Source organism: Salvia hispanica, chromosome 2 (assembly GCF_023119035.1).
Source record: "Salvia hispanica cultivar TCC Black 2014 chromosome 2, UniMelb_Shisp_WGS_1.0, whole genome shotgun sequence".
NCBI lineage: Eukaryota > Viridiplantae > Streptophyta > Magnoliopsida > Lamiales > Lamiaceae > Salvia > Salvia hispanica.
Window position 1 is genome coordinate 36,697,167 of NC_062966.1, and position 15,585 is coordinate 36,712,751.

General features: G+C 34.3%; 1 protein-coding gene across 1 annotated transcript; it reads left to right on the plus strand.

The window, feature by feature from the left end:
* The first annotated feature begins 7,218 nt into the window (after positions 1-7,218).
* LOC125204338 (berberine bridge enzyme-like 18) lies at positions 7,219-9,035 on the plus strand. The gene has a single exon (XM_048102967.1). The coding sequence runs from the start codon at positions 7,234-7,236 to the stop codon at positions 8,860-8,862; it is 1,629 nt and encodes a 542-aa protein (XP_047958924.1). The 5' UTR covers positions 7,219-7,233; the 3' UTR covers positions 8,863-9,035.
* The last annotated feature ends 6,550 nt before the right edge of the window (positions 9,036-15,585 follow it).

Genomic DNA, 15,585 nt, shown 5'->3' on the forward strand with positions numbered 1-15,585 from the left:
GCCGGTATTCGTTGGATTAGGGGGCTCTACGGCTAAATGGCGCGCCACGTCACCCAGAATCCGTGGGCTGCTTACTACAACTACAGGGATCTTGACATCGGAAGAAAAAATGAAGCTGGGAATACAAGTTATGATCAAGCTAGTGTTTGGGGGCTTAAATATTTTAAGAATAATTTTAGGAGATTGGTTCGTATGAAGACGAAAGTTAGCCCATCGAACTTTTTCAGAAATGAGCAAAGTATTCCGGTGATGGGAACGTAGTTCGTGGATATAGTTATATTAATGTCGAAAAAATTTGTTGAGAATTTGATTAATTTATAGTACTATCAGGGAAATAAAGCAATGTACTTGCTTTGAATAAAGGAATATAAAAAAAATATATATTTTAATGAAACACGTTATTTTGAATATCGTTAATAGTCACTATTTTGTTAATGGATGGGATAACTGAGAACAACTATTAAACCGATTTAACAAATGTTTTTAATGGCTATTAACCCAAAGAAGAAAACATAATTAAGGCAAGTGCCTCATCATCAAACTCGATTTCTAATGCACGGTGGTCACGTGGAACTTGTTCAGTCGTTCATATGTTGGAATCATTTTTCAAACTGGGCCTGGACATTGATTCTATATTAGCCCATTTTATTTCCTTGGGCTTGCCCACCTCATGCGATGGAAAAAACAAATTGGGCTTAATTATGCAGATTAATTTTTTAAAAAGCTGCTTCTTCAATCTCTCTAAAAATCTCCTTTTGTAACGAATGCAAAATGAACAGAAACACTTTTTTAGTGTGTTTGATGTCATATGGTGCGAATTAACGAGGATTTAATTGGTAAATAGACAAAATTTGATATTATTCTGTAAATAAAATTACTACTGTATTCTACTTGGGGTGACTGTGCAGTATGAATTTCTGACTCACTTGTATGTATCTAAATAATGATTAAAATGGTGTTTCCAAGGAATTTTTAATGAAATACAAGGGGATTAATAAATGGTGTTACCATGGTCCATGGATTAATATACCCCAAATCCGGCGCGTAATATTTAATACTCCCTCCGTCCCATTAAATAATATCCAACATTTGCTTTTCGATACAAGATTTTATGTAGTATTATTTTGTGAGTTAATGAGGAAAGAGTAAAGTAAGAGAGAAGAAAAAGTAGAGAGAGTATTATTTCCATTTTTAGAAACGTTTCATTTTTAATGGGACAGACCAATAAGAAAAACGTTTCATTTCTACTGGGATAGAGGGAGTAACTTAATATATGAATTTATTCAAATTCATCGTCAAATTCCAACACGACTTTGATGCAAAACACTTTTTCTCTATCATCACAAAGACCGATTTTAGTTAGAGTGGACTACAAAAATAGTCCCTAGAATATAGATTTATCTTGCCTATTGTCCCTGGACTTTAAAAATATCGTCAGATATCCCTGGACTAAGAGTTTATTTCGAAATCGGTCCTTTTGGCTATTTTTGAACCGAAAATGCCCTTTTGAGCATTTGGACAATTTCGTCTTTTCACATTTTAACTGTTTCAATATGATATTATTTCAATGATATACTAAATCTGATGTCATTTCAAAATTATTTTTTTCTTCCCTTTGTCATCCTTCACTTTGTTTTTTTTTTTATTTTATTTCAATATTAGTTTTAATTTTATAAAATTAAGTTTAAATAGATTTCTAAATACTGATAAATTATTTTTAATTAAAATTATTAATTTATGTATTTATTATGAAAGAGTTTTGTGTGAGTTGGTTGCATAATTTTGTTTCTATGTATATAGCTATTGGATGAAAAAGAATACATAAATTAATAATTTTAATTTTAAAAAGCTTATCTCTCATAGCTTATCCACTTTTTCTCATATTCCCTATACTTTACCCACTTTTCCACTCTATCTTTCTTATTTTACCTATTTTTTCTCATTCTCTCTTACTTAACTTTTTTTATTAAAACGTATTCATTTTATTACAAAATTTAAATGAGATGAGTTAGTGGAATGTGAGATCCATTATCAAGAGTAGTGGAATGTAAAGGTGTTAATTAATTAGAGACGAATGGAAAAGGAAATAAGTAATGCTCCCTTCATTCAAAGGAAAACGACTCATTCTTTGAACGGCACATGATTTTGTACAAATTAATTTTGTGTATTGAGTGGAGATAATAAAATAAGAGAAAGAATAAAATAAAAATAAGAGTGAACTACAAAATTGGCCTCTACGTATGACAAGTTGAACGCTAGAGGTATCCATGTTTAAAAAAATGCATTGTAAGCCTCTACGTATGGGTATAATATCATTTCCGACCTCTTTTCACTATTTTGAGACCTTTATACCCATTTCCCCTCACTTTTAATATAAATGAAATACCAAGGATGTTTTAGTCTTTCTCATTTTTATTACTATGTATTTTTTATTTTATATTAAAATATTATTTTCATTAATCCATAAATATTGTAAATTTAATTAGATTGATAAATTAAAATACTTATCAATAGTAATCATAAGAATGATTTATGTTTTTATTTTAGTTAAACTAAATAGAAGATGGATTGTCGAAATATTAGGATTTATGTTTAATATTTTAATTAAACATCTTCTATTTAATTTTAATATTAACATAATTGAGAAATTAGGATTTATTTTAGTTTAACTAAAATATTTTACTTCTTTTCGATAATTATTATAAGAATGATTTATATTTTTAGTCTAGTTTAAAATAATAATTATTATTTTTAATTTATCAATCTAATTAAATTTACAATATTTATGGATTAAATGAAATTAATATTTTAATATAAAATAAACATAGTACATAATAAAAATGAGAAAGACTAAAACATCCTTGGTATTTCATCTAAGTTAAAAGTGAGAGGAAAAGGGTATAAAAGACTCAAAATAGTGAAAAAAGGGTCTGAAATGATATTTTACCGATACGCAGAGGCTTATAATGCGTTTTTTTTAAACATGGGTACCTCTAGCGTTCGACTTGTTATACGTAGAGGCCATTTTTGTAGTTCACTCTAAAAATAAATATATTTCTAATTTAGTAATGAATCATCCTGTTAGGATAAAAATAAATATGGATTATATTAATATGTACGGATAGAGTATTACTCATCCTGTACCTTATAATTTGTCACCATTTGACTGGTCACAGATTTTAAGTAATGTAATAGAAAGTGAGTTGAAAAAGTTAATGACATGTTATCCTACTTAATAAGGTGTGAGTGAGATTGTATTAGTGGTAAATGTGAAAGGAGAAAAACTCACCGAAACATAAAAATAGAAATAAGTGACAAATTTTCAAAAAGAAACGAAAGAAGTAATTAATAAAAGACGATGGGGGTACTGTTTGTCCTCCATGAATTCTGAAAAGATAAAGCATGTGATTTAATTCTTGCCAAATACAGCTGGATCATTTCGCTTTCCATGAATTGGCCCAATTCTTGCCTAATGGAGTACCACTGTTCAGTGTCCATATTTTCAATCGGTCAGGCCCTACTCAGGCCTCACAAAAAAGGAAGTTTTCGAAACCGGCGACATTATTACACCCAAAATTGGATACATAGTTAAATATGCAATATTTAGGAATCGACGGGAGTTTTTATGCAGTGTTGTTTTGTGAGTTAATGAAGTAAGAGAGATGAAAAAGTAGAGATAGAGATGTTTCTATTTTAAGAAACATTTCCTGTTTAATAATATAAACTAAAAAGGAAAACGTTTCATTTTTAATCCGACGGATGGAGTATTAAATAATATTTATATAATTTTATTAAAATTTAAAATAAAACGAAAGGAAAATGAAATGGAATGCAATGTCCATTCTTTAGCTAAATGGATGAAATAACTATTCTCACATGGAATGGAATGGTGATTGATAAGAAAAAAATTTATCAAGTAAATGAATGAAATGGAGGTAAGATGTCATTCCATTCCACCATATCAAGTAGCGCCTTAAAGTGGGAATGAGAGAATAGGAGTAACCAATATCTCATTTGATTGAATGATATTAATATGGGATAAGTAAGGTTGGCTTGGATATTCTTCATGTGGGTCGCAACAATATTTAATTATGTGGCTGCCGTAGGAGATGAAAATTTAACTTTCGATCGATATTTTGTCCAAATTTAACAACTAATAAATCGATTTTTTTTTTAAATTAAAATGAATTGAATAAAACTTTTCCATAAATGAAGTAACGAACCTGACAAATCAAAATTCAAATATTGATACGAACCGAAAACTTGAATTGTACTTTTTAGATTTAGATTTTTATATTTTAGAATTTTGAAATATATTTTAGTCTGTACTTTTAGTTTTTATTTTTCTTTTTTTCTGATTCATAGCTTTAACTTTGATTTATTTTGTTTAATAGTCCCAATTTATTATATACTCTATACTGAGAAAACAACTCTAAGTATAGCCTTAATTTTGAAAATTTATTTTTGTGCTGTCATGCATCAATCAAATGAAGCTAAGCAAACTCACATTGTTGTTATAGCTGACTATAATTAAACAAATTTCCCAAAAGTTAGGATTATAATTGAAACTTTTTTGGAAGCTCAAGCTATAAAATAAACTAAAGTTTGTGCTATAACTGAATCTGTTTTTTCAAAATGTTTTTTCTCAAAGTCCTTGCTATAATTAAATCTTTCTTAATGTCAGGTCCAGGGTACGTAGTACTACGTATAAAATAAAAACTCCAAAATTGAAGTTATAAACAAAAAAAACATCAATTATAAACTATAATTATACTTATAACCTTTTATTGTACGGTTAATTTAGTTGAGATAATGCCATTACATTTGACACCTAATACTAATCTACATATATATTCTACTAACCGAGAAAATATTAGAAGGTGTATCATTTTCGTTTTCCATGTTTTTAATCTTTCATTATAGCAATACAGAAAAAGAAAATTGAAGCTAAGTGTCAAATGTGTCGGTCGTTCTTGTGTATTACTGACTTCAACCTGATAACAAACACATGGAAAATGTACAAGTTGATAAATGGTCCCAAAATGGGTATACAGCTGTAATGTCAAGTCCAGGGTAATATAAAACAAACTCTCCAAAATTAAAGTTATAAACTAAAAACCCTTCAACTTATAAACTATAATAAACCTTTTATTGTATAGTATGATGCCATTACATTTGAAGTGCTAAATGTGTTGGTGGCGCCGCCTCATTATAGTGTATTAATGACTTTAAACGTGTAGTCCCTCCATCCACATCTAAAAAGCTATTTTGACTTTTACACGTGTTTTAATAAATAGTTTGACTTTACGAAGTATAATATAAAGGGATATCATCCACTAAAATTTGTCTCATTTTTTCATTTTCGTTTGTCCTCCAAATTTTATCTCATTTCACTTTTATCATTTTTGGTAGTGGACTTTATCTTCCACTAACTCATTCCGACCCACATTTATTATAAAACTAATATATAGAAGTAGGACCCACAATCCACTAACTTTTTCAACCCACTTTTCATTACATTTCTTAAAACCCGTGTCGAGTTAAAGCGGGACAAATTTTTGTGAACGGAGGTAGTAATTTTTTATATTGGATTGTGAGTGTAAAAAGTTGGTGGGATGTGAGATCCGCATACTAAAAGTGCAATAAAGTAAATGGTTGTATAAATCGTGGGCAAACTAAAAATCATCGACGGAGGGAGTAAAAAATATGAAAGACAATTTGATAAATGGTCCCAGAAAGGTATACTGCATTTATAGTAGGATCATATACTTATTGAAATGATAGAGAAGATACATTTGATTTTCATCAGCAATAAAATAAAATATCTCTTTTTAAAGAAATTTCTTTCTCTCTAATAAGATGGGAATCATTTTCTGTTAACACATTTTTCATTATATCTCTCTTACTTTGTATATTTTGTATTGAAACACTTGTCATTTTCAAATATTTTTTATTTTTAGGGGACGGTAAAGTAGTTCAAATTTTATTTAGAACCACCAATTTAATATTCAATACACTCTAAAATATAATTTTTAAATTAATTAATAAATCATTTTATACAAACGAAGAAAATTAGATACTCCCTCCATCCACTTTTACCATTTTCATCCGCCCCCAGTAATTGTCCACTTTCACTTTTTTTATCATAAATGATAAAGAGACACCACATTTTACTAACTCATTTCATTCACATTTTATTAGTATAAAATTAATATATAAAAGTGGAACCCATACTCCATAACTTTCCAACCAACTTTCCTTTATATTTCTTAAAACCTATGTCAGAACCAAAGTAGACAATTATTAAGGGTCGGAGGGAGCATGAAATTTATAATGGAGTGGTACTAGTAGCTAGGTATACATATCACCACAAAAATATCCCTCTCTCTTTTTTATAGTCCTCGTATGATGCAACACATGTTTTTAGCCCAATTATATGTCTTTAATATCTCGTAGCTGTATAGAATACTACTCCACCCGTTTCATAAATATTGATATTTTGGAGTAACAGAAAGAAAAAGCGATTGAAGTATTATTAGTGGAATAAAGTTGGTTACCACATTATAAAGAAAAAAATTATCTAAAAATAGAAATGAATTATTTTTATGGAACAACCAAAATGAAAAATAATGTCCATGTTTAATGGATATTTATTACTACGGGGGTGAGAAATATCACTTAGGTTTATTATAAGCATGTAATTAATTTTTTTTATTATTTATACGTGTTTAACTTTTATAGTATGTATTTGTCTTGTAACATGTCACTAAAGTTTTCAACTCACTTTTTATTACATTTCTTAAAGTCTATGTCGGGTCAAATGGTGACAATCATAATGAATGGAGGGAGTATATTATTTCGTATTTTAAACATGTGTCATTTTAATTAAGATTGTGGAATAATTAGTAGATATTTTATAGCGTTTTATACAAATCACTTAGTAACATAGTTGAAGATTAACATAAGTTTATTACTCCCTTCGTCCCATAATAGATGTCACACTTTCTTTTTTAATTTGTCCCACAAAAGATATGACATTTCATTTTCTAGAAAAAATTTTCTCTCACATTAATATAAATATAATATTTTCTCTCTCTACCTAATACACAAAATAACTTATTCTAAAATCTTGTGTCAATCCCCAAGTGTGCCATCTATTATAAGACGGAGGAGTATTTACTAGTAGGATTTATAAATAGAAGATGAACAAACACTCAAAGCACAAGTTAAGAAATGGAGCGTACTAGTGTTAAATTCCTCCTCTTAGTATTGACAAACCTCTTTTTCTTCGGAGCTTCTTCATCCAACAATCATGGCTACCACGATTTTCTCGAATGCATAATCCATGAATTCCAACTCTTAAATTCAGCAACTGATTTAATCTACACCCCTCAAAACACCACATACGCTTCCCTCTTACTAACGAAAAATCTCAGCCCCGCCGCCACCGCGCCGGAGAGGCCGGAGCTAATCATCACGCCGCGCCAAGAATCCGAAATCCAAGCAGCCATCCACTGCTCCAAGATGCTCAACCTTCCCATCAGAGTCAAAAGCGGCGGCCATGACTACGAAGGCCTCTCCTACACTTCCCAAACCCCCTTCGTCGTCATCGACATGCGCAACTTCCGGTCAGTCACCATCTCCGGCGACGGAAAAACCGCGTGGGTCCAAACCGGCGCCACCCTCGGCCAGTTCTACCACGCGCTTGCCCTCCGAAGCCGGACTCTCGGCTTTCCGGCTGGGGTCTGCCCCACCGTCGGCATCGGCGGCCACTTCAGCGGCGGCGGGTTCGGCATGATGTCCCGGAAATTTGCCCTCGCCGCGGACCACATCGTCGACGCAAGAATAGTCAACGCGGACGGCGAGATCGTTGACCGGTCAAACATGGGAGAGGATCTGTTCTGGGCTATCAGAGGTGGCGGAGGTACCAGCTTCGGGATTGTTCTGGAATTTAAGGTGACGTTGGTAACCGTCCCAGAGATAGTGACGGTTTTCAACGTCACTAGACGCTTGGAGGAAAATGCGACGGAGCTAGTCCATCGCTGGCAGTTTGTCGCCAACAAAATCGACGACGAACTGCTAATCAGGGTTTTCATGAAACCCGACGTCTCCCCGACGACCGGAAATAAAACGGTCGCCGCTTCCTTCAGCTCCTTGTTTCTCGGCCGGGCTCAGGATCTTCTGCAGATAATGCAGAGGGAATTTCCTGAGCTTGGATTGACCGAACAAGACTGCCTTGAGATGAGTTGGATTGAGTCGGTGCTCTTTTACTCATGGTTCCGGGATCAGCCCCTTGATGTTTTACTAGACAGAGCTCCACGTATCCCCACGTATTTCAAAGGGAAGTCGGATTACGTCAGCACTCCGTTCCCGTTAGAAGGGCTGAGAGGGATATGGAGATTCCTTATCGAAGAAGATGGTTCGGAGCTGCAGTTTAGCCCCTATGGCGGGGCGTTCAATGCTTTCTCCGAGACGGAAACTCCGTTTCCGCATCGGAGGGGCACCATTTTCATGATTGAATATGATGTGGAGTGGGCTAATCTTCACCAATCAGAGGCCCATCTTGATTGGTTAAGGAGATTGTATGATTACATGGAGAGTTATGTGACAAAGTCTCCTAGGGCTGCCTACGTCAACTACAGAGATCTTGATATTGGGAGGAATAATATCGAGGGTGAGACGAGCTACGAACAAGCTAGTGTTTGGGGGCTTCGATATTTCAACAATAATTTTGAGAGATTGGTTCGTGTGAAGACCAAAGTTGATCCGAACAACTTCTTTAGAAACGAACAAAGTATTCCACCTATATCAGTCTTAAATAAAAACCGAAAGACATCTCAGTCAAACATATATATCGACTGATATCCGTAATTAATGAATAAGAATGCTGCATGTATTATGAATAAAGAGATTTGGGATTTTATGTTTATATTATGGCATAGTGAGTTTTAGTTTGGTTTGTAATTATGTTCATTGTATTTTATGTACGATATGACGGTTGGTAATGAATATAATGTGTCCCACTTTTTTATTTATTTTCGTCCGTCCCACAAAATTTGTCTCATTTCATTTTTTACTATTTTTGTAGTGGACTCCATATTCCATTAATTTATTTCTACTCATATTTTATTATAAAACCTAGCTCGATTGAAACCACTTATTATGAACCCAAACATATTTTTATTCTTTCTTCTTGAGCCAATTTTTATGCAAAACCCAATCACCGAAGAGAATAAAAACGGCAGATTACTCTATGATGTGCAATGCTGAAAAATATGAACAAATCATCCCAGATTATTTCTTTTGTTCAAAAATCCAAATAAACTCTAAACAAACCGTGAATCTTCACAAATCAGTTTACACATTTTTAGGCACGACATGGTGGTGGAGGGTTCACGATATATGCAATAGTGGAATTTTCATAGGTCTTTTCACCTAAACCCAAAACCTAATCGGAGACGTTTTCATAGGTCTTTTCACCTTTCCTTCAAAATTCAAAGAGAAACCGAAAGGTGGAGAGTTCATGTTGCGACGATGGGAAATCGGATTGTAGGAACTCATCGGCGTGTAACTCAGGTAGAGATGGAGACTATATCCTACTTTGGGGGAGGCGAGCACGAGCAGCAGTAGCGTTGGCTTAACCTTGAGCAGGCAGAGGCGCGGTGGAGCTTGGCCACGACGGCATCGTCGCTGGACCATGGTGATTGAGATCAGGATGGAATAGTGAGGAAGTGGGTGACCAACGGCCGCGACGGAGCCCCACCAGGCCGTGCGAAGACGGAGGGAAGAGAGGTGGAGAAGTTGGGCAGCGGTGCTGTTTTTTTTGGGGGCTGCCGAACTGAGGAAAACGGGGAGCCCGGTGAATTCTGCGGCGTCGAGAAGTCCGAGAGAGAGATGGGATCAGAGCAAGAACGACGAGCCCTGGATTAACAGCAGCCGTGGGAGAGAGTGAGGGAGGTGTGACAGATTGGCTGAATGGTGGTGACAGCAGGCTGAAACAGTGAACGGAGGCGGACTGGCCGTGACGGCGATGGACTCACGGCTGGAACGCGGTGACAGGGAGCGACCCCAGCAGCAGCTACTCGGTGATGACGGCAGGCCGAGAGAGAGAGACATGGTTTAGGGCATCCACAATGGGGCGGACTATACGACGCCCTAAGCCCCGCCTTATGCACCGCCACATCAGCATTTTATCTTCCGCCTCTTCCACCTGCAATGGGGCGGGCGCCCTAAGCATTTTATTTATTATTTGCCTAAGCCCCGCCTTATGCACCGCCACATCAGCATTTTATCTTCCGCCTCTTCCACCTGCAATGGGGCGGGCGCCCTAAGCATTTTATTTATTATTTGAATATTTAAACACTACAAAAATTCATTAATCCTATTTTTTATGTTTGCAAATATATCAATTAGCATGAATAAAAATATAAAAACACCACAAATTAAAGGCATATCCTATTGTCAATATTCATTTTTTATTTTTTATATTTTATGCTTGCAAATATGGAAATCGTCTGAATTCATTATTGAATTTAGAGAGAAATTGAGATGGGGAAGAAAGTAAAGTGAAAGGTGTGAAATGAAGTAAAAAGAATTGGTGATACATATGGAAGAAAATACAAAAAAAAAAAAAAAAAAAAAAAAAAAATGCGTCCATAGTCCGCCCTATAGTCCGTCCCCCCTGCAATAGAGGGGACTATAGGCCGGACGATCCAAAAATGTGTGCATAGTCCGCGGACGATGCATAGTCCGCGAACTAAGGAATGGGCTTAGGGTGGGTTGTTGCAATGGCGGACTAAGGGGCGGACGATGCCCCATTGTGGACGCTCTTAGAGTTGTTTCTCTGATTTGGATATTGAAATTTTGTGTTGGGATTGCTTCGATGGAAATTGTCGACAAATTGGGGAATAGGAGGGATGCAGAGACGCAGAGAACTATTCTTTATACTCCCTCCGTCCACAAACAATAGAATATTGTTGTTCGGCACAGGTTTTAATGTAGAATTGGTAAAGTAAGAGAGATGAGGAGAAAAAGTAGGTAAAGTAAAAGAGATAAGAGAGAAAAAATGAGTAAATATGAGAGAGGGAAGAAAAAGTGGGAAAAGTATGAGAGATAAACTTTCCATTTTTAGAAAGTGATCTATTTTTTGTGGACATTCCAAAATGACAAAAATGATCTATTTTTTGTAGACGGAGGGAGTACTGTTGTGTAGGCTGGGGTTTGTTTATTAAGTTGGGTCAGTGATTAATAGTAATTAGAAGGGAGTATAGTATTTGTTTTCTTTTGTTTAATGGTTTGGACCATTTAATTCCCTTATATGTGTTGGGTTAGGGAGTATTAAATGGTCGATGGTGTTAACAAGGAGAAGGGATTTGGGTTTGATCATTTCTTTCGGCCAGAATGTTAATTTGAAGTTTGAGGCGGAATTTAGTTGAAGATTAATTTCTAGTATGGGTCGATGGAGATAGGAAAATCGGGCAGCCTCAAAAATAAATGAAAGAGAAGAAGAACATGGACTCAAGAAAGGGATCTCTAAGCGGACAAAATTGGAGTCGAAGTCAGGATTCCAAATTCAGAAATTTAATGACCGAGGTGGGCTTTCGAACTAAATACTTTCAAGAGCTTTAGTTTTAATATATCGATTCGAGCATCATTTCATGTGACGAAATGCCTGTTATTGCAATTATTATTAATTCAACTTTCATGAGATGTGATTTATGTGCTTAAAGTGAAAGTGATGTTATGTGATATATGTGTTGATTTATTAAGTGATATTGTGATTTGCTCGACTTGTTAATGTGATGTGAGATGATGCTCGACCTTGACAGAAAAATGATTTGTGTTTCAAATATGTCTTATTAAAAAATAGAGTTTGCAAAGGGTATATCATGCCATAATTTTGTTTTGAGAAATGCTTATCTGTTTGTTTAGTAAGAGAGTTGTCCCTACTATACCTATTGAAATCGAATTCGGGTCTGACTAGGGAGTGAGTCCCTTCTCAGGCTAGTGAACACTATTGGGGATTGTGAGCCGTGTTTTAGATCGGCCGGTCCGGTGATCGAGTTCATGGCCATATTCTCGTTTCACATATTGTTGAGGTTGTTGATGTTGAGGTTGTTGAGATGATGACGTTGATGATTGCTTAGAGGGGAGTGAGTCCCTACTCTATGAGTTTAATCGAATTCGGGTCCTAGCAAGGGTGCGTCCCTACTTGGACTAGTGTACATGATGAGGACTGTGAGTCATCAAATGGGTTGGCCGATTTTCGTGCTCGTGGAAAGTGGCCACATTACACGGCACCTTAAAGAACAGATATGACAGTTTCTTAAATAACTCAAGGAGAAATGGTTGTGTTTTTGAAACGATGTGGAAAAGGACTGAGATGAGACGAAAGTTTGTGCTTATGAAATGATTTTAGTGTTTTCTCGGCATTTTAAAGTAAAACTCGAGATTCACTCAATGGTGGCATGACATAACTGTTTTTTTATAAAATTGTTTTGGCATATGTTCACTGAGTACATCAAGTACTCAGCCCAGCATGTGTTTTTACTATGTGCAGGTTGAGTTGTGACGAACGCGGTGGGTGTTGAGCATAAAAGTGAAGAAGATGGCAAATAAAATATTCCGAATATATTATGTCTTCATACATAATAGCATTCTTCTCACGAATGCTTCCTCTGAAGGTTGTTTCTTTTGAGTTCTTTTTGAGTTGTTGATTATTGAGATAATACTCTGATTTTATTCGAATTATTCTCGTTTATTTCGAGCAATGATCGAGTTTCGTTGTTTTCCCCTTTCTTTCCTGCTTCTTTAACCCTCCCCTAGTCGTGATCAATTGTGTTTTCTATCCCTAGAAAATGCGGACATGACATATACATAGAATATTAACATTAAAAAAAAAACTAATAATTCATTTATTTTATATTCCCTCCGTCCCATAGAAATTGACCATATTTCCTTTTTCGTCTGTCCCATACAACTAGTCACATATCCATTTATGGTAACCTTTTTCTCCTTTTTTACTTTTTCATTTATGGGCCCACCATCCACTACACAATTTCAATTACTTTTTCTCCTTCTCTCTTATGTTACCAAATTATGCATTAAGATCCGTGTCAACCCTAAAGGGCCAATTTATATGAGACGGATAGAGTATTTTTTTATGTAACTATTTATTATGATACATATGATTATCATCCTTTAAATTTTATCTATACTTTACTAGTTACTAATATATTATTACTAATGTTATATTAGTTCAATTTTTTCTATATATTTATTTGTTATAGTTTATTATTTATTAAATATGTATTTTTATACTAGTATTTATTTAATTTATGTAGCCTAACCATTGATATTAAAGTATATTTTCATTTAAACTAATTATAATTTGTATTTGTTATAATATTATTCCACCACTGCATTTTTTTAATTAATATAAGGTTTATTTATTTTTATATGGATTGAATGTGTTTGTGATATATTATTGATCATATTTTATCATTTATTAAATTAGGCACCATATTTTGCATTATATATTATATATATTTGTAACAATAAAACGGTTCGACCAGTGATTAAATCAGTCCGGCCGGTTAAACCATGAACCGGTAGCTTCACCGGTTCGCTTACCGGTCCGATTTTTAAAACATTGCCTAAAACCTAAGTCAAATGCATAAAATTAGGTTACTAATGGAGAGAAAATAGTATTTACTCAGCTTGCTAGAAGCCTGCAAAGTGCAAACAATGTCTCTTTTTCGTGTCATGGAATATTGGAATCACACACACACAAAATATGCAACGAATAATTGCCTTGATTTTTGAGCCTCATTGAGCTCTTGTGAATTTAATACTCCCTCCTCAAATCTGTATCAATCCCCACGAAAACTACCCCCTCTCGGTTCTCTCCCTCCACACATATCTATCTCTCTTTTTTATGTCGCACGATGCAGTTAAGAATTTGCACATGTTTAGCCCAATTATATGTCTTTTTCTGGTAGCTGTATGGAATACTATTCCAACCGTCTCATAAATATTGATATTTTGGAGAAATAGAAAGAAAAATAGATTGAAGTATTATTAGAAGAGAATAAGTTGGTTACCTCCTTACACAGAAAAAAATTACTCAAAAGAAGTGAATTATTTTGAAGGAACAAACCAAAATGAAAAATAATATTCAATGTGTAATGGATATTTATTATTATTGACAGTTGAGACCACATGATATTGTCGAAATTAATGAGGTGAATCAACTGCTGAAATTAGGCATTAATAAACACAAGATGTGATAACTAATGAACAATAGTTTAAATTGCAGCTTCTTTTTAGTAAATACTCTATCCGTTCCGCAGTAGTGGAGACATTTTTTTTTCGGCACGTGATTTAAGAAAAAATGTTTTAATTGAGTTAACTAAATGGAGAATAAAATAGGGAATGAAAAAGGTAGGAAAATGAAGAAAGAATAAAGTAACAGAGAGTAAAAATAAGTGAACAAAAATGTTGACTTTTACTAAAAGGAAAATGACTCAAATACTGGAACGTACAAAAATGGCAAAATGACTCCGCTTTTCGTATTTCATAAATGTCAAAATGGCAAAATAGAATACTTCAAATTGTCATGGTAAAGTAAAACACTTACGGTGACATCTTTTAAGGTGGTGTTCGGTTTCCAAGATAAAATAGTACTAAGATATAGGACTACAAAAACAATCGCAATTTAGTGACGGATAATTCTGTCACTAACCATCGAAAATTAGTTACTAAACAGCTTTTGTGACAGATTAAGTACTGACAAATCCGTCAACAGTAAGCTTGCCAGCAAAAATTGTTAGTGTCGGAATCTGTCCCTAAAGTCACAATGACGGAAATCAAAGACAGCCGCCATGGTAAATTTGGATTATTGACAGACTGTTTTGTCGCGAATTAGTGACTAACATTTTTCAGTTGCTTATCCGTTACTAATCCCGGAAATTCCGCTGTCGTCACTAATTCGTCACAAACTAGTGTTTTTATTGTAGTGTAATCTAGGATTGAGTTGTGACATTATTTTAGTTATAGGAGGTTAGTTACGACTAATTATCCCATGATTATTCATTTAGGATTGAGTTGTGAGATTGTATCTCTTGAACCGAACACACTACAAATTTAATCTCGGATACAATCTTGCAAACCGCACACCCCCCTAAATATATATCAGTACAATATGTGGCACGCATTAAATGGGCACCCACATCAGTATGCAAGTTTTTGTCTAAATTAAATAAAAAGTGAATTCTTCGTTCCATTCAAATATTTTCATCGGTAATCCTATTTTTCTGGTGGTAAACAGTGTAATTGATGCGTCAAATTATTAAAACCCGTATTAATTAACATGCGGTAAGAAGGTTGTGGAGGCTGAATTACAAATTTTAGTGCCTTGTGGTTACCAACTCTAAACTCCGGCATTGAAAATATATTGGATAATTCTTTGATGCAAAGCTAACATATCCACCTTCTGGTTACCAACATAAATTGTATGCATTTTTCAAAATAATATTTTGGTACTGATTTCCAAAAAAACATGGATTTTTATATTTTGGTATTTTA

Bases quoted from the DNA above. Each gene is read 5' to 3' on its own strand.
- LOC125204338 (XM_048102967.1), top strand. From the start codon at position 7,234: ATGGAGCGTACTAGTGTTAAATTCCTCCTCTTAGTATTGACAAACCTC.